General features: G+C 62.6%; 2 protein-coding genes and 1 long non-coding RNA gene across 4 annotated transcripts in view; 1 reads left to right on the forward strand and 2 right to left on the reverse strand.

Moving 5' to 3' along the window:
- The window catches only part of PRKCZ (protein kinase C zeta), a 98,327-nt gene extending 94,817 nt beyond the window's left edge, over positions 1-3,510 (forward strand). For both annotated transcript variants that reach the window (XM_059899867.1, XM_059899942.1), the window contains 3 exons: positions 199-288; positions 2,711-2,826; positions 3,113-3,510. In XM_059899867.1, coding sequence (XP_059755850.1) covers positions 199-288; positions 2,711-2,826; positions 3,113-3,200 — 294 coding nt within the window. In that variant the 3' untranslated portion in view covers positions 3,201-3,510. The remainder of the gene's footprint in view (positions 1-198; positions 289-2,710; positions 2,827-3,112) is intronic.
- A 3,274-nt stretch (positions 3,511-6,784) lies between these two features.
- FAAP20 (FA core complex associated protein 20) lies at positions 6,785-11,429 on the reverse strand. Its single transcript, XM_059900061.1, has 4 exons — positions 11,353-11,429; positions 10,959-11,094; positions 10,586-10,872; positions 6,785-6,948 (listed from the first exon to the last, which is right to left on the reverse strand). The coding sequence occupies exons 1-4, from the start codon at positions 11,412-11,414 to the stop codon at positions 6,876-6,878; spliced, it is 558 nt and encodes a 185-aa protein (XP_059756044.1). The 5' UTR covers positions 11,415-11,429; the 3' UTR covers positions 6,785-6,875.
- Positions 11,430-19,104: 7,675 nt separating this feature from the next.
- LOC132347615 (uncharacterized) lies at positions 19,105-23,109 on the reverse strand. The gene is made up of 2 exons (XR_009497249.1): positions 22,711-23,109; positions 19,105-20,206 (listed from the first exon to the last, which is right to left on the reverse strand). It is a non-coding gene; the product is annotated as an uncharacterized LOC132347615 (long non-coding RNA).
- Positions 23,110-25,326: the final 2,217 nt, after the last annotated feature.

Below are 25,326 nucleotides of genomic sequence, written 5' to 3' on the forward strand. Positions count from 1 at the left end.
AGCTTAACCTGTTGGGAGGAAGCGTTTCTAATGAAGGGAACGTCTGGCCTTCACCTGGGTGCTGGGCCGGTGGGGGGTGGTCTGCTAAAGGTCTCTAAGTCCCGGGGAGGGCAGGCCCGTTCCCCTGCTGGGCACGGGGGAGATCAGGGGCTGCCTTGCTCTGTGCTGACTTGTCCTCATTTGAACTCTGACCCCCAGGACCCTAAGGAGAGGCTCGGCTGCCGGCCGCAAACTGGATTTTCCGACATCAAGTCTCACGCTTTCTTCCGTAGCATAGACTGGGACCTGGTAAAGCAGCACGGAATCTGATAAGGCCCCCCGCCCCGTGTGGTGGGCGGCCCTGGAGGGGGGCGGGATGGATGGAAACGGGCGGGGAGCCATCTGGAAACTCACGTGAAGAACAAGGAGGGGGCCTGACAAGCCCCTGGGGGGTGGGGGGCTGCTTCTTGAAGGGCCTGGGAGCAGCCTTGCCTGGGCGGCCATGCCATGCCGGGGGTCCCGTGGCGGGGTGCCCGGTCTGTGACCGCTGCCGTCCGCCTGAGTTGATTCAGCTCCCGGACGTTTCCACTTGGCCGGCTAGCTAGTTCCAATAGGACATCCCGGTGCACCGTGGCCCCTCCCCCCTGCAGTGGACCTTGACCCACTCAGTCCTCAGGGACTCAACCTCCAGGGTCTGGACCTTCTCCCACCCCCACTGCGGCCACCTGGGTCTGAGCCACCCTCATCCAGGCTGGTCCCCTGCTTCCCGCCTGGCCCCTAGCAGCAGCGGCCTCCCCCACTGGGGCTTCGTGATGCCCTCGACGCCCCGACATAGCAGGTCCGCTCCTGTCTTTGCACAGCTGTGCCCCTCCCCGACCTCCACCCCTCCCTCACCTCTTTCAGGCCTTGTGATTGCAGTGTGTACACGGGTGTGCAGACACATGCACGCACACAAACACTGGTGACCCCGCTCTGCCTGTGGGTCGGCCCGTTCCCTCTGCTCCTGCATCCCCTGGGTGACAGAGACAGGCGTTCCTCTGCCCAGTGGCCTGGCCATGGATGCTGCTGGGGCCCCGGCAGGTGTGCTGGCCGCAGCCCTGACACTTGGGCGTTACTGGGAAGGATTCGTCTATTTCTGTGACATCCTCATTTCATGCACCAACTTCGCCAGCAGAACCTGTGCTCATCCCTCCCACGTCCCCACAACTTATGGAATGTGTTTCAACATTCCAGGCCCAGTTTGTTTCTCTTGTTATAACTGGAGTTCCTCATGGCTCTGGGCCTCACAGTGCAAAGGGAGTGTGAGCTGAGGTGGGCTGGGGGCTTATTTTTGACTCGGCTGTCGCTCTCTCCCCACACGGAGCCTTGGGACAGTTCCACATCTTGGACGGGGTCCCGTGGAGGCCCCACTAAGGTGGAGGTTTCCAGGCTCAGCGCTCACTCAGACCCTCCAAGGGAAGGGGCCAGCCAGTCCCGAAAGGCTTGGGTCATCCTTTTCCTGAATCAAGCTGCTCCGGGCCTTGAGAGCTGAGGGGTCCGGGCTGGAGGGCTGGCTGCCGGCTCACACGTGGCTGGCGTGGGCGGGAGCAGACCCCACGGGGCAGGGACCTTACCTCTCACTTACGGCTCGATCTGAGTTCTTAGGAGCACGCCTGGCCCAGCACAAGTGCGCAGCACACACCTGGGCGGGGGGTGGGAGGGTGGGTTATGTCACCGAGTGAGTGAACGTGGGGGCCACTCCATCCTTGCCGTCCTCCATCCTCACTGTGAGCGGTGCGGCTCCGCCCCAGCGCACGACTCGCCCTCTCCAGGCATGAGCGTGTCTCATCCTCCTAAATGTCGAGTAGGAAGCAGAGTCTGGGTCCTGAGACACCCCATTTCCCGCCTGACAAGCGTTTTACTGCTGTGCATCCCTTTGGGATTAGAAATACATAGAGGGCTTCCCTGGTGGCGCAGTGGTTAAGAATCCGCCTGCCAATGCAGGGGACACGGGTTTCAGCCCTGGTCCGGGAAGATCCCACGTGCCGCGGAGCAACTAAGCCCGTGCGCCACAACTACTGAGCCTGCGCTCTAGAGTCCACGAGCCATGACTACTGAGCCCACGTGCCATGACTACTGAAGCCTGTGCTCCGCAGCAAGAGAAGTCACCGCAATGAGAAGCCTGCACACCGCCAACGAGGCGTAGCCCCCACTCGCCACAACTAGAGAAAGCCCTTGCACGGCAACGAAGACCCAATGCAGCCAAAAATAAACATATATAAAAAAGAAAACATAGAAATGGCCACTTCAGGCTTTTTTGGGAGAAGGGGTTCCAGTGTGGGCAGGGGTGTCCCTGCCAGGTCCCAGCTCTTTTATGACCTGGGTTCCCAGATTAAGAAAGGAAGAAACTTCCCAAACCAGCCTCCTTTGGTTTAAGTGGTGGGGCTGCCGAGGGGGGGGCGCAGACCCCAGATGGCGTGGGGGTCTCGCGTGGGTGGTCGGACCTTGCGCTGCATCCCAGGTACGTCCTGTGCGGCTTGCGCTGCTGGCATTTTTCAGCTCAAGTAGGGTTTTTATGACTTTGGAAAATTTTCCTGCTGGACTTTGTTTTAAGAGAAAAATAATCGGTCTTTAAACATGAGGCATATTTAAAGGCGGTCTCTTCCTGTTCAATTCCGTGGTTTGTGTTTGTGCAAACACCAAGCGGGCGCTGAGCCGGCGCGCGTGGGTCTGACCGCGTGTCTTCTTGCAGCTGGGGAAGAAGCAGGCCCTGCCGCCCTTCCAGCCGCAGATAACGGACGACTACGGCCTGGACAACTTCGACACGCAGTTCACCAGCGAGCCGGTGCAGCTGACCCCAGACGACGAGTAAGACCTGCCGGACGGGCGGGGCGTCCTGAGCTGCGGGGGCGTGGACGTGCGGGGGGGTGGGGTCTCCCGTGGGGGGCGGGGGTGCTGTGGGCGAGGGGAGGAGTCCCGCGTGGGAGTCAGGGGCGGGGCGTCCTGAGCTGCGGGGGCGTGGACGTGCGGGGGGGGGGGTCTCGCGTGAGGGTGGGGGCGTGGACATGCGGGGGGGGGTGTTCCGAGCTGCGGGCCGGGACGGGGGCGGGGTCTCGCGCGGGCCCGTCGAGCCTGCCCTGTCCGGTGCCCGCAGGGACGTCCTCAAGAGGATCGACCAGTCGGAGTTTGAAGGGTTTGAATACACCCACCCGCTGCTGCTGTCCGCCGAGGAGTCCGCGTGAGGCGCCGCGTTCTCGTCGTGGACGCGGGCAGAGGGTGCGGGCCTGTCCCCCGACCACCGCGCATGCATGCCGGGCTGGGCGCCGGCGGCCCGGGCAGAACAGCCCCTCCATCCGGCCCGCGGCCGCCTGCACCGGAGGAACTTGCTTCTTGTGCCTGCGCCGCGGAGGCCGCGGTGCCCGTGTCCGAGGGAGAAAGTGTCCCCGACTTCGAAGGTGCACACTTTCCACAGAAACAGAACTGACCTGCTCCGCCGGGAGAGTTAGCCTGTAACGTCCTGAGGAATAAAGTGTCCCGATGATGTTGAAGCTTCCCTCTGATGCCTTTTTTTCGCGGGTGGCACCCGCCCGGTGTCGCAGGCACGGCCCCACCCGGAGGAGGCGCGGGCCGGGGACAGGAGCGTAAGTGCCTGCGGGGATCCACTGCAATGGAGCATTTTTACAAATTCGGAACATTTTCTAAATCCTGGTAAGTTCCTGTTGTTAATATTTAACAAGTATTTTCATACCGAGCATGTCAGTAGCCCCTGTGGTCTGACGCCCAGGTCCCCCCTTCACCAGGTGGGCACCGCTGGTCCCGACCCAGGCATTAGACTGACCAGGAAAATTGGATCATAGAGGTTCTAAAACACGGCTCACCAAAGCACCCGTAGACCAAAAAACAAAAAAAAGAAAATTGAAAACTAAATCCGCACAAAATATATTTCTGGAAACACTAAGCAGTGCCTACATGATGTCTCGTGTTATGTATCAGATTTTTGGAAAATATTTTTATCAGGAATAATGACGCTCAGAATTAGAAATTTTAAAAACATATATGTATGATGGGTCCTAGCCTTAAAGTGAAACAATAAATCTAGAATACCCTCACACATGCATCTCTGGGCACGGCTCGCCCCCTACTTCCCATAATCTGCAAAGGGGGCACGTGTCACTCGGCCACCCTCTTAAGTGAAAAGCCAAACCCAAGGTTTTCTAGAAAGAGGTAAATCATGTGGGTTTGTAAGTCCCTGACATGTCAGGTGTAGCTCAGGGACAGGCAGAGTGTGTGTGTGGGGGGGGGGGGGGGGGCAGGGGCCTTGCCCACCCTCGGGGACAGCAGTCCCCGGATGTCCCACATCGCCACAACCCCTAGGCCTTGCTTCTCTCCATGTGTCTGCGGCCTTGGGCAGATCACGGTAAGAAAAGGGTAACAGAGAAGCCGCTGCCTCACCGCGACCCTCCGCAGACACGCCAGCCTCCCCAGGCCCCTGGCCCCGGTGGCAGTGTCCGTGGAACGTGGAGACTTGTTCCAACCAGCCCCCCAGTTGTGACCAGAAGGACCCACCTCCAGAGACGGAAATGAGGGACCACGGAGCAGAGTCAGAGCTGCCTGGGCCTGAGGGCGTGGCAGCCCCGTGGTGATGTCGTCCTGGAGCCGCATGTGAGGGCTGCGAGGTCGCCTGGGGAGGGAGACCCCGCTGTGCCCAGGACAGGGTCACAGACGGCCTCAGGAGCCCCCTTCCTCCCAACAGGGGTCACGTGCTGCATCGGGTATGGTGACATCTTTGCTCAGACAGCACAGGGGCCACGGATCTGTTGAAACTTAAGGCATTTACATCAAGGTTGCGGTGTTGCCAAATAGCTTCCCGGTCACCAGTGTGGCTGCTCGTGTACCAGACGTGTGCGTGACCTGTGCTCCTGGTGAGGGGAGGTTTTGTGCACAGTCACTTGTTTTTATAAATTAAAGAAGGTGAAGGATGTGCTGAGGTGGGGTTTGGAAACAAATCGTTAACATTTTCCCGCGGCTCCAGTCACAATACGGTGTGTCCTTTTGATACGGTTCTTGGAAACTGGTGCCGTCAGAACTGTAAAGAGGTAAACGCGTCCCTGTGGTTTTGTACAGTGAATGGCGGAGCACGTGGCCTTGGCTTTCCTTCTGCAGAGGGGGTGCCCACCAAGGCCACACCCGCTCGTGTCTTGCACATTATTAAAGACGTTAATGACAATGCGTGCTGTTGTCATTTTCATTAAAAGTAGGTGTCTCCAGGAGCAAAGGCTTCTGAAGCCATCTTTTAAAGACATTTTATTTTTCAGAGCAGTTTTAGGTTCGCAGCAAAAGTGAGGGTAAGGTGGGCTTCCCTGGTGGCGCAGTGGTTGAGAGTCTGCCTGCCAATGCAGGGGACGCGGGTTCTGAGCCCTGGTCTGGGAAGATCCCACATGCCAACGGAGCGGCTAGGCCCGTGAGCCATGACTGCTGAGCCTGCGCGTCTGGAGCCTGTGCTCCGCAATGGGAGAGGCCGCGACGGTGAGAGGCCCGCGCACCGCGATGAAGAGTGGCCGCCGCTCTCTGAAACTGGAGAAAGCCCTCGCACAGAAACGAAGACCCCACACACCCAAAAATAAATAAATTTATTAAAAAAAAAAAAAAAAAAAAAGTGAGGGTAAGGTACAGAGAGTTCCCATGTGCCCCCCACCCCCCCCCGCCTCCCTCTCCCAGCATCCCTGTAGAGGGTGCATTTGCTACAAAAGAAGAACCTGCTCTGCTGCATCAGCTGGCAGCGTCGCCTGGGAGCGGTACATTCTGTGGGTTTGGACGCAGGCTTGATACGTGTATTGCGTATCCACCCTTGTAGTTCAGAGTATTTTCCTGCCCTAACAATCCTCTGTGCTCTGCCTATTTATGCCCCCTCCCCATTAACCCCTGGTGACCACTGACCTTTTTACCGTCTCCATGGCTTTTGCCTGTCCTAGAATGTCCTAGAGTTGGAATCACACAACGTGTAGCCTTTTCACATTGGCGTCTTTCACTGAGAAATGTGCACTGAGCCTTCCTCTGTGTCTTTTCATGGCTCGTCTGAAGCCATTTTTGAAAGGAAAATACCAACTTCTGGGAGTTAACCTTCGACTTCCGCATCCTACCCCCCGCCCCCCGCCAGTGCTGCCGCCGCCGTGGCTGTGCTGGAGACGAGGCTCTTCCAGGACCTGTGGGCCAACAGCACCGGAAGGAAAACTACCTGCACACGCTCTCTGGCCCTGCTTCCCACGGGCACTGAGAGCCTGAACAAGACACAGCTCACACAGGATGTCGGCAGGCGGGCCTGGTCCCTCCCCGTGAACTCGCGACTTGAGGGGAGCTGCTCTGAACCCCTGCGGGTGATGACAGGCACCAGCGACAGTGTCTTCCCTGCTGGCAGTAACCTGCAGCTGCGGAAGGAGCAGGTTCCCCAGGGGGTTCAAACACGGTCGTGAAATGTGAGCCGAGTCCGAGGGGTGAGCAAAAGTTCCGTTCTTGTGCCAACTCAGGTACAAATAGCCAAACTGCTGGTGACTGTCTCTGTCACCTGCCTGGGGCTGCTGTCTGCCGAGCGGTGGAACTGTCTCTGTCACCTGCCTGGGGCTGCTGTCTGCCGAGCGGTGGCACTGTCTCTGTCACCTGCCTGGGGCTGCTGTCTGCCGAGCGGTGGCACTGTCTCTGTCACCTGCCTGGGGCTGCTGTCTGCCGAGTGGCCCTGTCCACGTCAGTCATCACGCTGCTCGGCATCAGCCAAAAAGGAAAAAGGACCCAGTGTTCTGGCCTCAACACAAAGAGATGGGACGTGAACACCTCCCACTGACGCGCTTTAATATACAGCTTTGGGGGTGCAGAGCAGAGGGGAGGCGGCCCAGCCGGTGGAGGGGAAGCGTGGGCCTCGCTGCTCACCACACCGCGTCGTCCGCGCTCTCCGCCAGGCACCGGGCCAGGTGGCTGTCAACGTCCAGCTGGGTCAGCCTGCGAGGAGAGGAGAGGGTGACGGGCAGCGAGGGCGCCCCGGCCGGAGCACGCAGCACCCGCTTTCACGCCCTTCCTGGGTGCTCACCACGCACCAAAGCATAGCTGGAGAGAAACCGGGGACGGTGCCCTCGGCTGGCAGAACTAAGGAGGGGGCCCCCCCAACCAGAAAGGGCCTTTCCAAATCCTGCTCCTGGGCCCAAGGTCCTCAGGGCACCCAGAAGGCTTGTTGGATGCCCGTTCCCAGGCTCACCCGGCACCTGCGTCTGAGACTGAGGGGCACCCTGTGTCGGAAAGCCCCGAGTAAAGGGCGTGGGCAAGACACGGGGCCCCCCCAGGTGGAGGGCGGGGTCCCCACCCCCCATGGCGGGGGCTCTGTCTCATCAGTCAGACAAACCCACCAGGTGTGTCCACACCGACAAATGCCCCATGCGTCCCTTCCCTCCTTCGAAAACCACCCGCTTGGCAACCAGAAAAGGCGTGAGCGCTGGTGCCCAGGAGGGCGGTCACTACGAAGGTGGGTATGCGCCTCAGACCTGAGAATTTGTCTTCTTCACTCAAGGACTCGGCCCCTCTGGGGAAGAGGACTTAGCGGGGCTCCGAGGCCCACGGGTCAGCCCCTCGGTATTGGGTGGGGGAGGGGAGAGTGGACGCGGGTCACAGCGGGCACCTCCCATCTCTGAACTCGTCTGATGCCATCACGGAGGAAAGGCCGGGAGTGACCCTACCCCGCGTGCTGGTGGCCTGTGGACGGTCAGCTCGCAGCCACGGTGCCCAGAGGGCGGCAGAGCCGGGCGTTCAGCAGACCAAGCTGGTCACCTGGCCAGAGTGGACAGGCCCTTCCCTGCACCACTACGTCCCAGCGCCGAGCCCGAAACGACCTCCTTCCAGCGCGTGGCTCGGCGAGCCCGAGAGCCACAGCCTCTCCCCCGATGCACGCCCATGGCGGCCTCTGCTGCTCGCGGGAGCCCCTGCCATCCGGGTGGCCTTCTGCCCCCTCCTGAGGATTTGAGGCCCCCGGTCAGTGCCTCCTCGAGTGCCTAGAGGCCCCTCGGCCCGTCCTGGGAAGCAGCCCCTCCAGGTGCCTTCTCCGAGGCCACCAAAAGACCCTAAGATCTGGACCAGGTCACCTCGTCCGGGGGCTGCCCGGCACTGTGCCTCGTGGGGGGGGGCACGGTCTGGGATTCCCTCACACCCCCCAACAGGAGCCTCGTGGCGGGTCCACCTTGCACACTGAGCTTCCGCCTCTGTCTCCCACTCGTGCCCGGTGCGTGGACGGGAGGCCCAGCACAGGAGGGGACTCTGCTCCAACCCTCCAGGGGCCTCGGAGCGCGTGAGACCCCACGGGCTGGCCTGGGTCCCATCACAAGGACACAGTGCCTGTCTGGTTTCCCGTCCTCACGTCAGGGGGCAGGTGGGAGCCAATCTCCCGAACCAGCCCCAAGCTCATGGACCCGGAGGTGCTTTCACACACACGCGGTACACGACGGCCCTCAGGTCAGAGAAGCAGCTCAGAGGACAAACGGTTCTGAGTGACCCGGAAAGCGCGAGGCTCCGAGAAAGACGAGCACCGTCTCACTGCTGCCCGATGCACCCAGGCCGCCCGCACCTCCTGCGGACCAGCAGCCCACCCCTCTGCTTGGAGGCGTGGCAGGGCTTCCATCTCTGCCCAAAAACAGTCCCCAAAATCACTGAAAGCAGGCGTGTTTCTAGGGACAGTCCCGTTTCTGCCCCCTAACGGCCTGACCTGTCCCCTTGCCCGAGGGGCAGGGGGCCAGGGGGGCAGGGGGAGCTTTCCACTGTCACCCTGCAGGCTCGGGGTGTGGCCCGGCAAGGGCCCACTCTCTCCTTCTTAATCAAAGGGAAGAACGTGCTAGAAGCATTCCAGACACGCGGAGACCTGGACCCAACTGCGCTGACACCTACTCTGCAATCCCGAGGCACTCTGCCCAGCCTCAACCTAACTGCTTAAAGAGCTCAGACTGGAACTTTCTTTCTAACATATCTAGGAGTCCTTTTTTTAGACTGTGAAGAAAAACAAGTAATTCAAAAACAAAAGCCACCCCTAGACCAGGCCGGAGGTGCTGGGCTGCACATCTGCTGCCAAGAAGACGAATTTCTCTCCAGGGCTCCGACGGTACTTCCGTCCCTGGGTTTCCTTCGACGGGTAGGAGTCAAGAGGACTTCATATTTTAAAAAGCGTTCATGGCTTCATCAAGACTGGTGGGGCGGGGGTGGGGGGGGACTTCCCTGGTGGCGCAGTGGTTAAGAATCCTCCTTCCAATGCTAGGGACACGGGTTCGAGCCCTGGTCGGGGAACTACGATCCCACATGCCGCCGGGCAACTAAGCCCATGCGCTGCAAAGAAAAATCCCATGTGCCGCAACTAAGACCCAATGCGGCCAAATATAAATAAATAAATGTTTAAAAAAAAAAAGCAAACTGGTGAGAGAGCTGGTGTCTGCAGCCCACAACTGTCCTGAAGCATCAGTACAGGCAAGAGGCATGTTTGGTGAGACACTGGGTCTGGGAAAAATTCTCCAGCGCTACGAGGAGCAGGGGCATCTCAGCGCGGCTGCCACACCCGCTGCACCCCCCGCCATGCCAGACCTGTGCCGGCTGGGGGGCCTCGCCCACAGGCCCCCCTGGGGACAGCCACCTCCTCGCCCTCACTCCCCCCACCCCGAGCCGTCCAGGCCCCCAAAGGCTTGGCTCCAGTGAAGTGTCGCCACTGAAGGAGCCTGGATATTTGACTGCAGACCTGTGCGGTTTTGTGCCGCACATTTTGATCGCTGGTTTGATGACTTTTGTCTGTCACCAGCTGCTAGTTCTACAAGCCACTCCCTTCACTCCCCCAGGGCTGGTTTTACTTCTGGAAAATCAGAGACAAGGCACATAACTGAACCCACTCTCCAGGCCACAGGACACGCAGAGCACGTCCAGCTACCGAAACCGGCCGTCCACCCCCTTCATCCGACCAAGCTCCTTCCCGCCGTCCTGACCCCCATGACCCCCACACCTGTGTCCTCGGCTTTGTGACACGTGGTCCACAAGCTGGGCAGCTGGGACTTCTTAGCAAAGTCCAATTCCATCACCCTTACTTTTAAAAAGGTATAAAAATATACGTTGGACTTTTAAAAAGAGAAAAGCATCTCTGGACACAGAAATGAAGTCTTGTTTTTAAAACTGGCAATCCACCCACGGGGGAAGGTGCCCGAGGGGCTGTAACAGAAAACTGCTCAGTGACCCACAGCCTGGACTGGCTCTGGAGGCAGTCCACCCGGGGATGCCAGTCGCCACCCGGTTCCCGGATGTCAGGGTGGACCCGGTTAGAGCCAGAGCCTCCCTGCCCTCGTGCTGCAGAGTCCCAGGGGCCCCGTCCAGGAGACTGCAGCCTGTCAGCAGGGCCCCAGGCCGGTGGACCAGCAAGTAGACCCCCAGACCTGCACCCCTGTGCCCTCTGGCTGATCAGCACCGTCTCTGGGCTTTGCCAACTTTTTCTGCATGAAATATCACTTTAGAAGGCCAAAGTCGAGCTCAGTTACCCTAGCTTTCTGAAACTGCCTGTGGTTTCCAAACAGGGAAGGGGCCACCGGGTGGCAGCAGAGGGGAGGGAAGGCCCAGGGGGGCCACTCACCTGGGGGCGAAGTCGGCCTGGCACATGGGGCAGCTCTGCAGTGTCGGCGACCCCTCCACGGACGGCTGCTCCTCGGCGCTGGAGGTCCCGCGGGGCTCGGGCGCGGAGTGTCGTTGGGGGGACCAGGCGGAGGACCCCGTGCGCCCCAGGGCCTCGCGGAGCACCCGGTCGGAGTGGCTCGGGTCCCCGCCTCGCCGCGGGGCCGGCGGGAAGGGCGTCCAGGAGAAGGTCTCGGTTCCCACGGTGAAGCTTTCCGGGGGCGCCCGCTCAGGGCTGCGCCTGGGCTCCTACAAAACGGGGTCGTCGGACCGCGCCCGCCCCGCCCCGCTCCAGCCCGAGACCCGGGGCCACGCGGGGACCACTGCACACGCACCTGGCCGGGAAACGCGGGCAGCGGCGGCGGCTCGCCGTCCACGTTCAGGTCCGCACTCGCGGCGCGCAGCACCTCAGCCCACGGCCGCGCACACTCGCCGCCGTCCGGAGGGGATCCGGGGGGGTTGCTCGGGGACCTGGGGCGGCGGGGCGGTGAGCACTCAGCCGGGGGGGAGGGCACAGGAGGGAGGACTCAGCGTGGGGGGACAGATGTGCAGCTCGGCGTGGGGAGGTGAGAATTCCTCGGGAGGGGGGGTCGAGCGGGAAGAGCTGGGGGGGCGGGGCAGGACCGAGGCGGGCTCGGGGAAGCACGTGGGGACGTGACACCCGGCCACTGCTCGGCCGGGGACACTAGGCTCCCCATTCCCCCCGCTGCCCCCAGCCCCCGGCCTCACCCGACCCCCGAGGGCGGCCTCCGGCGGCTCAGGCTCAGCCGCGACCTCCGCGCCGCCTCCATCGGCCCCGAGCCCGCGCGTCCGGCGGAAATGAGCGGCCCGCGCGCCGAACTCCGCCCCCAGCACAGACCCCGCCCCCGGCACAGACCCCGCCCCGGGCACTCCCGGCGCGCCGGGACGGAACCCAACCCAGGACCCCCTCCTCAATCCCCGCGCGGCCAGACGTGAGCTGTGGACCCCAACTCCCACCCCCACGTGGGCGCTTGACCCGACCCTGGGAACCCCACGACCTGCTCCGCAGGCCATGAGGTGACCTCCCCTTTGTGGCACTATCAGAGGGAGGTGTCCTGACCCCAACCTTTGGGGAGACGGAGGCCAGGGTTCCTCCCTCCACCGCGGAGGCGGCACTGAAGTCGGGAGGCTGCCTTGCCCTGAGGGAGTCATTTTCCAGCTGAGCCGGGGGATGCCGCCCTCACCCCTTAGGCCTGGGGTCTGCAGCGGCTTCTAGGAGGAGGAACTGCGCGGGAAGACAGCTGGGGGTCCTGGCGTCCCCACCCGCCGCCTCCAGGCCTGATCTGGCTCTGCCATCTCCCTCTGCATCGGCAGCCCTGAGCCTGGGTGTCCAGCTCTGGCGACCCCGGCGATCCTTCCCCGTTTCCTTACAAAAGGGAGAAGCTTATTTTCCTTAATTAAGAAATAGAGGGACTTACCTGGTGGTCCAGTGGTTAAGACTCCGCGCTCCCAATGCGGGGGGCAGGGGGGAGGGGGGGAGGGGGCGGGGCCTGGGTTCGATCCCTGGTCAGGGAACTAGAGCCCGCGTGCCGCAACTAAGACCCAGTGCAGCCAAATAAGTAAATAAATACAAAGAAATGTGAGACGACCAAGTGCAGGGCCTGGAGTCCTGGGCCAGGGGCGGGGGCCTGGAGGTGGAGGGCCTTTGAGGGGGCTTCTGTGACACCCCGGGCGCCAGGCACTCTCGTCCAGTGACCTTGCAATCCGCCACGTGGTGGCAGCAGACGCCCAGGCACCCTCGGCCACTCCTGCCGGTGCAGAGTTTGTGCCCTGGGGGCCCCAGGATGGGACTGAGGTGTGCAGGGCGTGCTGGGGGGGGGGGGGGTTCGCAGACACTGCGCCACTGGCTCTGGCTTCAGACTCCGCTGCTTCAGAGCCTCCCCTGGAAGTGTCACCGCGCCTCTGAGCGCCAGCCGTGGGCACTTCCAGGAGGAACGCCAGGCCTCCCTAAGGCAGACGGGGCCCCAGCAGGCCTCGACGGCCGGCGCGGGCCCGGCTCTCGGGCCGTTCTGGGAAGCCGCGTGGGGACGTCTGTGTGAGCAGCTGCTCCTCCCCAGCAGGGCTCTGGGAAGTGAGCCCTGGGGTCTCCAGCGTCCCGGCCTCTGCCTATACCGACCTCACACAGCCCACTCCCCAACCCAAGACAGGCAGCTGGAGGCAGGAGCAGGGAGGCTCTCAGGTGGACCCAGGTGCCCCGAGGAGGTGCAGGCCCCGGTGGCTGTCAGGGCCTGGCTGAGCCTGGCTCTGGCCTTCAGCACAGGGGGTGGGGGGCACTCATGCTCCTTTGGCCTTAACCACGCCAATGGGCCTCATTTACCCTGGGCTGCTGGGGGGTGCATGGGATCTAGACCCCAGGCCAGGCAGAACAGAGGCCCTCGGGGTCTGTGCTCTGGGGATGGCAGAGCCAGAGCAACGTGTCAAAGCTGTCTCCCGGGGGCTTCTCCTCTCTGGTTTCATCCAGCTGCTGGGGATTAACTCCCCCATTGCCGCTGAGACCTACAGCCGGGGATACTTCCACCGAGAACAGAGCCGGGGTGACCCGTATGCCAGCACGCGGCAGGTGCCGGCACCCGGCAGGAGCCCCGTCCCCTTGGCCGCCGCTTTCCCGACAGCTGCCCGCCGCCTGCCCAGCCTGCATGGGGACCTTCTGGAGGTGGAAGGGGACCCACCTTGTCCCAGCTGTCCTGGCGTTATCAGCAAGACTCGGTGGCGGTGGGAGGGAGGGGGGGCTGGAGGAAGTTTAAAAGTTGAACTTGATTAAAAGGCTCCCGTTTTCTGAGCCACCTGCTGCAGTGACAGGCCACGGGCTTGACTGGAGAATAATTTCTGATCAGGACTGAGGCTGGCACTGCGGGACGAGATTTTTACAAACCAAGTTTATGTTTACAGAGAATATTTCACGTTCTGGAGGAGGCAGCCCTCCAGCGAAGCAGAAAGGGCGCCAGTGGGCAGGGGTGGCGGCCCCACCAGCTGTGAGGCCACCTCCCTCTGCACTCTCTGGCTTTGTCCACGATGGCGAGCCAGGTACGCCCTCCCCTCCCAGAATCAGGGTAACGTCTGCGGCCAGCTGGTCGGGGGCCCAGCCCTCCCCAGCACCTTCCGATACCTCTGGGCTCTCCTGGTGTCCTTAGAGCCAGGGTGACTGTGCTCTGTCCTCCCCCCCCGACGGAGCGGAGTTTGCCGCTGACCGACTGGTGCCGATGCCGCTACTCCACAGCGGGCCGGCCGGGCAAGACCTGTCGGCTGGACCCCGGCCCAGGGCCGGCTGGCGAGCCCCACTTGGCTTCCCCACACCCTCCTTTGGGGCCAGCTCTGCCATCGGGGCAGCCAAGATGGCACAGGCGGGCAGAGCAGGGCCTGAGGCTGGCGGGCACGACCAGCCCCAGAGAGCACCGCAGCCTCCAATTTCCAAGTGGAACAGGGCGCCGGGGGCACGTGCTCCGTGTGGGTGCCCTGTCGGTGCCCATGCCGGCCAGGATGGCCTCAAGGGCTGGGCCGCCCCATCCCTGGAGCCCGGCCTTCTGACGCGGCCACACCTGCTTGGCCTGTGGGTGCCAAGCGGGCAAGCCTGCCTGGAGCCGGGCAGTGCATTCGTGGGCACGCAGAGCGCCAGGCAGACAGGCTGGATTGAAACAGCTGCCTGGGAAACATCGCAGGATCCGTCGGGCAGCAGAGCGCGCGCAGGGCCCGCTCACTGGTGTGGGAGTTAGGGCGCCCTCGGCCTCCTCAGGGCCCCTCGTCACGGCTGCAGAGGGGTGGGCGTCCATGGCCGGGACCTGCCACGGTCAGCGGGCTAAAGCCAAGGGCCGGCTCGGCCTCCAGCCTCCACTTCAAGAGCCTGAAAGCCACGGGGCAGCCGGGGACCCTTCCACCGAGAACAGAGCCGGGGTGACCCGGCGTGGCAGAGACGGCAGCCTGTGGCCAAGCACCCATCCTGGCCACCACCTCTCCCCTGGACAGCCACCCTCTCCCAGCATGCATGGCGAACCTTGTCGCTCCCTTGAGGTCCCCACTGTTCCCGCCCCCAACCCCCTCCTCTGCTGCCGCCCTGCGTGCAGCCGCACCGGCTCTGCCTCTGTCCCCATGTCTCCACTCCTGCCAACCCCTGGGCTCTCCTCTGGGGTCCCTCCACAGAGAAGCGCTCTGGACTCTCCCTGCCCCTGTCGCCTGCCTGGGTTTTCCTGCCATCCCCCCCCCCAACAGTGGGACTTGTAGGGCTAGGGTGCTGTGTGCCTTCCCGGGTAGGCAAGCCTGCACTCTGCCCCCACGGTGTCCCCGGAGCCTCGGGGGTGCCGGACCCTGAGGATGAGTGGGGCCGGCGAGGGGGCGCCGTCTCACCTCTCCTGTGGGGAACGGAAGTCCAGCAGAGACCAAGCTTTGAGGATATTGGGCGGCTGAACAGTGTCCCCTGGGAACCTGTGAGTGTGACCTTGTTTGGAAATAGGGTCTTTGCAGCTAGAATCGAGTTAAGATGATGCCATACTGGGTCAGCGTGGGCCCTGAATCCAGCGTGACTGGTGTCCTCACAAGAAGTGAGGTGTTTGGACACAGCCACACAGGGACAAGCCACATGACGGCAGAGGCAGCGATTGGAGGGATGTGGGCACGAGCCCTGGAGCACCTGGAACCCCAGGAGGCCAGAAGAGGCAGGAAGGAGTCTACCCCAGCACCTCCAGAGGGCGCGGGGCCCTACGACACCTTGAGTGTGGACTCCTGGCCTCCAGACTGTGAGAGAGTGGATCCCGTTGTTTGAAGCCCCCAGGTGGGTCATTTGTGCAGTAGCCACAGGACACTGACACGGAGACTCGGGCCTCTCCAAGCTGTTGGCACCACGTGCAGCTGGAAGACCCCAAGCACGGTTTGGTTGGGGGCAGCTGAGCATCCTCTTCTCACCTCTGGGTCCCGTCACCATCCCCAGAGCAGGGGAAGCTCCTGCCACTGTAGCTGAGACGATGGCCCCAAGGAGAGCCAGCTCCACATGTGCCCTGGAAAGAACCCAGGATGGGCGGCACTGGGAGGGGGAGGGGGAGGGCCCAGGGCCCACCCACCCCTCCCCTCCCCTCCCCCTCCCCCCTCCTCCCCTCCCCTCCCCCCTCCCCTCCCCCTCCCCCTCCCCCTCCCCCTCCCCTCTCCCCCTCCCCTCTCCCCCTCCCCTCTCCCCCTCCCCTCTCCCCCTCCCTCCTCTCCCCTCCCCCTCCCCTCTCCCCCTCCCTCCTCTCCCCTCCCCCTCCCCTCTCCCCCTCCCTCCTCTCCCCTCCCCTCCCCCTTCCCCTCCCCCTCCCCCTCCTCTCCCTTCCCCCTCCCCCTCCCTCCTCCTCCCCCTCCTCCTCCCCCTCCCTCCTCCTCCCCCTCCCTCCTCCTCCCCCTCCTCCTCCCCCTCCCTCCTCCTCCCTCCTCTCCCCTCCCCCTCTGGGTGGAAAGGGTGGGCCAGCGCCGCTTGTTGTCCCACTCAGGCCAGCTCCTCGCTCCAGCTCTTCGCTCCAGTGGCCTCTTGCCTGCTTACAGCAGATCTGCTGACTGGAGCCTGGCCTTCTAGGCCCCCACCATGTCACCCCCATTTCTGTGTGAGCCATTTCTGACCACCTGCTGTGAGGGAGGCCTGACACAGAAAGCTCTGACCCCCTCCCTGGGGACCTCCTCAGGCAGGGGCTGTTCTCAGGCTGGCCTGGGTGTCCCGATCTGGCTCACGGGGCAGGCATCCCCATCAGAGGTGCTGCTGGGCCTCAGCTGGGTCCTCCCCCTGCTCCCCCTCCCCCTCCCCCTCGTTGTCCTCCTCCTCCCTTTCCCTCCCCCTTCAGCCCCCTCCTCTCTTCACAAGGGCACAAAGGCTTTAGCCCCTCCTCGTATGGACACAGAGGCTCGGTCAGGGCTCAGCAGACGGTTGTCTGACCTCCCTGCAAGAATGAGTAGGGGTCTGTTGGGGCAGGGGTGGTGGGCACAGGCAGGAAGCTGCTTCCTCCCTCCCACCCCCGCCCCCAGGGGCCATGCACCTGGAGTTATTTTACCTGAGTCTTCCTGGGACCCAGAACTTTGGCCACCAGAGGTCCCAGCAGCAACCACAGGTCACAGGGCATCAGCCTGAGACTGCTCGAGGGACGCCAGCCCCTGGCAGAGGGCCTGTGTCTCCTTTCCACTGCCACGTTTGGGGCAGCAGCTGGTCAGGGCACAGCTGTCTGTTGTCTGGCCCAGGGGGGCAGGAGGGGGCCGGGCCACCTCTCTGACGTGAGACCCCTTGGCTTCACCATCCAAGAGGCAGGAGCAGCAGGGACCCCCCCCCCCCAGGCCCCACCCACTCCCGTTGCCCTGGGTGCTGAGCTGTTTCTGCCTTGGCTGTCGCAGGGTCCTCAGGGGCCTGGCAACCCCCCAGGCTAGAGGGCAGCCCCGGGTCCTGAGTGTCCCCTTTGAGGCCTGCAGGGGACTGTCCGGCCAGTGGGGCCTCTGGCCCCGTGTAATCACTTCTCTGAACTGGCCTTACTCCCGTCTGTAGCCCAGCTTCCTGCCTGTGTACACCACCCCTGCCCCAACAGACCCCTACCCGTTCTTGCAGGGAGGTCAAACAACCATCTGCTGAGCCCTGACCGAGCCTCTGTGTCCATACGGGGCGGGCTAAAGCCAAGCTGGGGCCAAGCAGGACGTGGCTGGAAGCAGGCCAGGTGGCCGGTAGGTATCCACTCAGCCCCCTGGGGCCACTGAGGCCAGCCTGCCCTCCACTCCTGCCGCCTCCGCCTCCCCTCCTCCTCCTCCTCGGGCCTCACCCCCTGGGCCACTCCGCAGGCCCCGGGCTGGGATGCTGGCAGGAGGGCGGGAGGGCCCTGGCTGGGGCAACAGCCCAGGGAGAGAGCTGGCCTCTCACCGTTCCGGAGGCGCCTTCTGGCCCATCTGGCTGCTCAGAAGGAGAAGGGTGGGGGAGGGGTGGCGGAGGGGGAGAGTGCAGGAATTTAGGGAGCCCCCCCAGGTGAGGGAGGGGCAGGAAGAGGACCAGGAGTCAGGGACACGGGACCTGTTTGGGGTCATTCTCAGGCAGTGGGCACCTCCCAGAGCTGCTGCCGCCCACCTGCCAAGACAGCGGCACCCGGGCCCTGACACGACTGAGCCCCAGTTGGGCCGTCGAGGGCCTATGAGCGGCGCAGCAGGCCCCGGAGAAGGGGCGCAGCCCGCCTCCTCCCCCGCTGCTTCCTCCCTCTCCCTCGGGAGTGCCTGGGGCCCGTCCGTGGCCAAGCCCCCTGACCACGTTGCCGGTCACCCCACCCAGGCCAGGCCCAGCTGAGCCGGCCTTCCTGACAGCCCCCACGCACAGGGGTCTCCCTCGCTGGGGCCAGCTGAGCCCACGCGGTCCTCCTCCCAGCTCAGCCCCGCGTGGACTGTCACCCGTCCAGGAGGGGGTGGCGGGCGGCTCTGAGGCCGAGGTGGGGCAGGTCCCTGACGATCAGAGCCATGCTGAGGCTGCACCAGGGCCTGGGCGGTGGAGCTGCCAGGATGGGCTCCCTGAGCTGCTTCCCCGTGCCTGGCCCACGCGGGGCTCACTTCCGGGCACCAGCCGCGTCGGAGGACAGACGGGCCGTCCAGCCTGTCATCAGCTGCGTGACAGTGAGCTCCGAGCAGGGACTTGAACCCAGGTCTCCTGTGCTGCTGCCTGGCTGGTGGACTTCCCGACTTAGTGGCACTGAGTGGCCTTGAGGGGGGAGTTGGGGTCAGGGGGTGAAGGTGGTGCTGGAGCTCCAAGTCCTGGGGTGGGGACGAGGGGCAGCATCTCTGGCCTGGGAGACCCAGGCCTGGCCTAGGCAGCCGGTGGGGCCAGCTCCTCCCCTCTTGGGTGCCCACATGCCCCACGGGCTGCTCCTGGGCTGGGGAGGGGCCCCCGAGACCCTCCCTCAGGGAGAGGACTATTCCCCCGACTCTGCACCCACGCCCAGCGACCGCAGCCGCCCGGGGTCTGCTGTCCTGCGGCTGGTGAGTGTGGCCAGTGTCCCTCTGGTGTCCCCAGGCCTGGGCGCCCGGCCTGCCCCTCGATTGGTAAAGACTGCCCCAAATCTCCTGGACCGCAGCCTCCTTTGAGGGAGCCGTCCGCTGCTGGGTGCCCCGGGGGGGCCGGTCCCCCCGAATAGCAGCCTCTCTTCCCCACGTGATGAGAGCGGCTGGCCAGCCGGGCAGGGAGGACGCTGCTGAGACCCGGCGCCACGCAGGGCTTCGGGCAACTGTGGGCAATGGGCCTTCGCGAAGCTGCCCGAGGACGCCCTGCAGCAGGGGGTCCTGGGAACCGACCCGAGCCGCAGGGCCCTCGCCAGCCTCCAGGGAGAGACCCTCCCAGTGCTGCCCCGGGTCTGCGGTCGGCTGTCCCCGCCACACCCTCCTCCGACCTGCCCTCACCCTCCCAGCCTTTGTCCATCTGCCTGCCCCTCCGCTCGGGTCATTCAGGATGTACAGTAGCCACCTCTGAAAAGGTGAAAGAGGCAGGTGCAGTTAATCGTAAAAATATATTTCATTTCAACCCAGCATATCTAAAATATTACATTTCGCCGTGGAATCGTATGTAAATTATTAGCACGTTTCCGCACATTCTTCTCTTCAGGCTGGGCCTTTGCACGCAGAGTACGGCTCCTTTTGGCCGCGTTCCAGGAGCTCGGGGGGCCACGTGTGGCCGTGTGACCGTGTGTGGGGGAGGGGCCTGGGAGCACAGGAAGCTCCTGCCACGTGCCCACTGGAGCCCGGGGCCGTGCTCTGGGCTCTGTCTGCCACGTCGAGGCTGCGGGCTCCAGGGAAGTGCTCCTGACCGCCCCTCACATACCGCATCAGGGTGCCGGGGGATGCCGAGAAGCAGGACCCCCCTGGAGCTCTGCTGCCCTCCCACCCTGGGCCCGGCCTTCTGCACCTCACCTGTGGGCCGACCTGGGCCCTGAGCCCTGGAAACACCCTCCACGGGCCTCAGTTACCCTGTTTCTTTTCAGCCTGGCCTGAGAGCTGACGCCTGCTGGCAGGGAAAGAGACCCTGGTGTCTTAGTCCGTTTGGGCCGCTGTAACAAAATATCAGTACCATAGATGGTGGCTATAAACAGCAGAAATTTGTCTCTCGCAGTCCTGGAGGCTGGAAGTCTGAGATCAGGGTGGCAGCATGCTTGGGTTCTAGTGAGGGCCCACATCCAGGTTCTGTGTCCTCACGCAGTGGGACACAGCTCTGTGCCGTCTCTTTTATGAGGGCACTGATCCCATTCACCAGGGCTCCACCCTGGTGACCCAATCACCTCCCAAAGGCCCCACCTCCCTAATTGGGGTTAGGTCTCAACATACAAATTTGGGGGCCACAAGCATGCAGGCCACAGCATCTGCGTGGCTCCCAGGTGGTCTGCAGCCACGGCTCCAGGTGGGGGTAGGGCACCCCCAGGTCCAGATGCTTTCATCGCAGGCACCGTCTGGCGTGGGCGGGAGCAGGGGCCCCTACGGATTCACTCACTGGCCTGTCCGCGGAAGATGGGTGATGGTTGATTTTCCTCCAGAGAAGCAAAGTAGGGAGAAGGAACTGGCGTGGGAGATCCCCTGTCGCGGAGACCCGGGTGCCCTTGCAGCCCTGCATGTCACAATCAAACACATGCTCTGGAGGAAAGCTCCTTACTCTGTCCAGCCTCTTGCCAAGCCCGCAAGACGGGCCGTGAATCCAAAAGCTCTGACAGAGCCGCTGCTGTCCCGGCTGCCGTCAGGGCTGGGACTCTGATTCCCAAGAGGAAGTCCAAAACGAAACAGTTTCACTAGTGAAAGGAGAGCCGCGGAGGGGAGGGCAGATACCAGAAGTGGGAAAGCTTCGCTCTGAGCTCTTCCACCAGATGGTGTGACTCGGTGAGGGTCCCCTCCCCCGGGCGAGGCACCCCACTCCACTTGGTGCCAGGGTGCCCACCCAGCCAGCTTTGGTGGCCCGTCCTCTAGGGTGGGTGATACAAGGCCCCACCCCCCAGGGGTAGACGTTTTTGCCCGAGAGCAAATCAGGACAAACTACAAGGTCGGAGAGGGGTGCATTTTTCCCTGGGAAAATGCATGCTTGCGGAAAATAAATCGTTTAACAACTTAGATTTGCTACATTCCAGAATAGAGGCGAGTTGGTGAAGGGTGGGTGCAGCTTTTTACCTGGCACCATGGAGCCGGGCCCGGTCCCGGTAGAGGAGGGTGGGCCCACGTGGCACGGAGACCCGGGGTGACCTGTCCCCAAGGCAGGGGGAGCCGGGGCCTCTCCCCTTGGGCCTCTGGAGCGGGGCCCTCCCAGGGTCCCCTCAGCCTTCTTAGGTGTGGGCTGGGGACAGCCTGGAGCCGGGAGAGGCTGGGAGCCGGCAGAGGCTCCGTGTTCCTGAACACCCTGGGGCAGCCACTGCCCGGAAGTGGCCGCGCTTCCCATGGAGAAGGAGGGCACGCTGGCCGGGGCCCTTCCCAGCTAGGCGCTGGGTGGGCAACCCTGCGGGCACAGACCTCTGGGAGGGCCCTGGCCTGCTTGCTCTCTGCCACGGCTGGACCTCAGCTGTGCTCCTGCCCCGAGGGTTTTTCCATCCTTGTGCTGAAGCCTCAGAGAGCAGGCAGGCCTTTCTGCTCACAACCACGAGTTCTGTGTCTGTGTGTATGGGTCTCTCTGTGTCTCTGTGTGTGTGTCTGTGTGTGTATGGGTCTGTGTGTTTGTGTGTGTCTGTGTCTGTGTGTCTGTGTCTGTGTGTGTCTGTGTGTATGGGTGTGTGTCTGTGTGTGTATGGGTCTCTGTGTGTGTGTGTGTCTGTGTGTATCTGTGTGTATGGGTCTCTGTGCGTGTGTCTGTGTGTGTCTGTGTGTGTGTCTGTCTGTCTCTGTGTCTGTGTGTGTGTGTCTGTGTGTGTGTGTGTGTGTCTGTGTCTGTGTGTATGGGTCTCTGTGTGTGTGTCTGTGTGTCTGTCTCTGTGTCTGTGTGTGTGTCTGTGTCTGTGTGTATGGGTCTCTGTGTGTGTGTCTGTGTGTCTGTCTCTGTGTCTGTGTGTCTGTGGGTCTGTCTCTGTGTGTGTCTGTGTGTGTGTCTGTCTCTGTGTGTGTCTGTGTGTCTGTCTGCCTGTCTCTGTGTGTGTGTGTCTGTCTGTCTGTCTCTGTGTGTCTGTGTCTGTGTGCATGGGTCTCTGTGTGTGTGTGTCTGTGTGTGTGTCTGTGTCTGTGTGTATGGGTCTCTGTGTGTGTGTGTGTCTGTGTCTGTCTCTGTGTGTGTCTGTGTCTGTGTGTATGGGTCTCTGTGTGTGTGTCTGTCTCTGTGTGTGTCTGTGTGTCTGTCTGTGTGTGTGTCTGTGTGTGTGTCTGTCTGTCTCTGTGTGTGTCTGTGTGTGTGTCTGTCTCTGTGTGTGTCTGTGTGTGTGTCTGTCTGTCTCTGTGTGTGTCTGTGTGTGTGTCTGTCTCTGTGTGTCTGTCTGTCTCTGTGTGTCTGTGTCTGTGTGTATGGGTCTCTGTGTGTGTGTGTCTGTGTGTCTGTCTCTGTGTCTGTGTGTCTGTCTCTGTGTGTCTGTGTGTGTCTGTCTGTCTCTGTGTGTGTCTGTGTGTCTGTCTCTGTGTCTGTGTGTGTGTCTGTCTCTGTGTGTGTGTGTGTGTGTGTCTGTGTGTTTGTGTGTGTCTGTGTCTGTGTGTATGGGTCTCTGTGTCTGTGTGTCTGTGTCTGTGTGTGTGTCTGTCTGTCTCTGTGTGTGTGTGTGTGTGTGTGTGTCTGTGTATGGGTCTCTGTGTGTGTCTGTGTATCTGTCTCTGTGTGTGTCTGTCTGTCTCTGTGTGCGCGCACACACGTCTGTGTTCTCTGCCCCAGAGCTGAATCCTGAGTCTCCTCCTGACCGGGGTGTTTCCTGCCGGGAGGCCGAGGCTGGAGGGGCTGTCCGCTGTGCCGGGCGGTGCTGGGCCCCGTCCTTCGAGCTTCCCTGGGGTGCTGGTCTCTCAGGCCCGCCTCCTGCCCTCCTTTCTTCCTCTCAACTTTGCCCTCCCTCCCCCTCCCCCTCCCCCTCTCCTTCCTGGCAAGCAGATCGAAATCCAAACTTGTTGTGAACTTCTCCCCTGCAGTTGTCCGCTGCCCCTTCCAAGTTAAATATTACTCACGGAGATGAGAGCCCGCTGGGCAGCACTGGCCTGGAGGTGGACCGGTCTGGAGAAGGTGCTGGGCAGAGGCCAATGCCAGGCCTGCGGCGGCTGTGGGACTGGGGGTGGGGCTGGGGTGGCAGCCGGGAGCCCCACCCTTTGAAGTGGGCTGTTCCTTAACCCCTGTGCTGTGCCCAGAACAGGCAGGACAGCGGGCAGCGGGGCCCTGGGCGGGGTGGGGAGGGGCCGCCCAGGGGCCGAGAGGGGCTTGGCCTGGGCCTGGCGAGGGCCCTCCCATTGGCTGGTGGCTCCTGCCCTGTGCCAGGCTGGGGGCGGGACTGGGAACAAATGTTCCGAGAAGTAGCCTGTCTCTTTCGAATCGATTCCCCTTATCTCGCTCTCAGTTTTCCCAGCAGCGAAGTGGAGGCACAGGGGTGTTGGGTACTGGACGTCCCTTCCTCCTCTGGGGAGGCACCCACCTGCTCACCCGGCAGCTGCTCCACCCCGCCTGCCAGCGATGGGCTGTGGCTCTGGGGGCCTCCGGGCCGGCTCAGAGCAGGGTTCCCCAAACCCCCATCCCCCGGGGGCAGCAAAGCTGGGTTTGCCCACCCTCCTCTCACTACCTGCTCCACCCCTCTGCGTGGACCCCAATGGGACCCAAGCGTGCCCTCGCCTTAGGGCCTTTGCACCTGCTGCACCCTGCCCTCAGTGCTCACCTCTTACCCATCTCAGGGCTCTGCTGAATGGCCCTCATGAGGAGCACGCCCCTCTGCTTGGTATCCCACCCCCCTCACCCTAGTCTTTTTTTTTTTTTTTTGGCTGCGCCGGGTCTTAGTTGCGGCACACGTGATCTCTTTAGTTGTGGCATGTGGACTCTTAGTTGCAGCACATGGACTCTTAGTTGCGGCGTGCATGCGGGATCTTGTTCCCCGACCAGGAATCGAACCCGGCCCCCCCTGCGTTAGGAGCACAGAGTCTTACCCACTGGACCACACCCTGGTCTATTCTTAAGAGCATATACTCCCGACTAATATAGAACATATGGAAATTTAATTTTTCATTGTCTCCCACGAAACTGTAAGCACTTGAGAACAGGAATTCTTTTCTGCTTGTCACAGTTTGGCCCTTGATAAACCTGGTGGAAGAAATCAATTACACAGTCACGCCTGGCATGGGGTCTCACCCATAGGCACTCACTGCCCCTCAGGGCCTGAGCCCCCAGCCTGCACTTGGGTCCTAGCCTGGGCAGGATGCGTCTGGCTGACCAGAGCTCTGACCAGGGCCCCCTGTGAGGGGGGTCTAAAGGGTGCAAAGGAAAGGGCTGGGCAGTGGCTGTCCCGGGAGTCTGAGCCTTACATAAAAGCCCCGAGGGAGTTCGTTCCCTGGTGGCCTCGTGGTTAGGATTGCGCACTATCACTGCTGTGGCCTGGGTTCAATCCCCGATCGGGGATCTGAGATCCCAGAAACCATGCAGCGTGGCCAAAAAAAATTAAAATAAAATAAAATATTAAAAAAAAAATCCAAGGGAGAAGGGTGGAAGGACAGAGGCACACAGAGTCCCGCGCGGGTACCTGCGGTAATGTAACGGTGGGGCGGCCACCTGACCTGTTCTGGGGCCACAGGCCTTCCATCCTTGACCTTCACGCCCCGCAGTGTGAAGCCTGCCCCCTGCCCCTCACTGTCCCACAGCTCGCAGACCCTGTGTCTCCGGTCCAGACGGAGTTCGTTGGGGTAGGTGCTTAACCGGACAGGCCACGTGTGCACCCCTGCTGGAGCCACCTCCACTCGGCGCGGGTCTGCTCCGGCCCGGGCCCTCTCTCTCGGGGCCTCCTCCAGGCCTGAGGACAAAGCATCAGGCTGGGGAGTGTCCTGGGGGAGCAGTGGAAAGGCCCGCCTGTGCCCCCCGGGAAAGTGCTCTGCACAGCTTTTCGTGAACATGTCTGTGTGGGGCTCTGGAGACGGGGCCGCCCACCGGCCTGCCTCCTGCCCAGACCTGCGAGTGTGCCTGCCTGTGTCAGACGGAGGCGAGTTGGGACTTCGTACCTGAAATGCAGCAGGAGGGCAGGAATGTGAGCCTTGAAACCACCTTCCTGCGATGTTGTTTCTGGGAGCAGGGACGGCAGCTAATGAGCTATCGAAGTGTCTTCTTTGCCCTTCTGGGTGCTGGCGGCGTAGAGTGTGGCCCCAACCATCGGCCTGGCCCGTGCCAGCGGCTCTGACCCCCCACGAAGCCCCCGCAGTCCTGCCTGCTCCCCTTCTCCTCGGCCCCAGACCCAGTGTCTGCTTTCTGGCTGGGGCTGGGGTTCACACCGTCCGTCCCAAGCCCTGTGGGGCGATGGGGAGAAGCAGGCCCTGCTTAGGGGAGGGGACCCCGGCATCCCACCAGGCAAGGTAGCCTCTGCAGGCCCAGGGGCTGGGGGTGCTGGCTCTTTGGGACTCCTCCGCTGGAGGAAGAACTCCTTCTTCTGACCGTGGCAGGGACGCGGGGCTCTCCATGCCGAACTCGCCCGTCTAGCGAGGCCCTGCCAAGACTTCTCAGCCATTTCGGCAAATGTCTGAGTCCACGACAAAGCAAGTGTCCAGAGGTGGGGTGGACCTCCAGTCCTGAGTGTCCCCACCCTCAGGGCAGCCCTCAGG

The sequence above is a fragment of the Balaenoptera ricei genome, chromosome 1 (genome assembly GCF_028023285.1).
Source record: "Balaenoptera ricei isolate mBalRic1 chromosome 1, mBalRic1.hap2, whole genome shotgun sequence".
In the NCBI taxonomy this organism is placed as follows: Eukaryota; Metazoa; Chordata; class Mammalia; order Artiodactyla; family Balaenopteridae; genus Balaenoptera; species Balaenoptera ricei.

What these genes read in the sequence shown, in the direction of transcription:
- FAAP20 (XM_059900061.1), bottom strand. Translation starts at nt 11,414, where the DNA reads ATGGAGGCGGCGCGGAGGTCGCGGCTGAGCCTGAGCCGCCGGAGGCCG. An exon ending in AGGCCGCCCTCGGGGGTCGG is followed by an intron (nt 11,095 to 11,352) that starts GTGAGGCCGGGG and finishes CCGCCGCCCCAG; the next exon opens with GTCCCCGAGCAACCCCCCCG. An exon ending in CAGGCCGACTTCGCCCCCAG is followed by an intron (nt 6,949 to 10,585) that starts GTGAGTGGCCCC and finishes CTCTCCTCGCAG; the next exon opens with GCTGACCCAGCTGGACGTTG.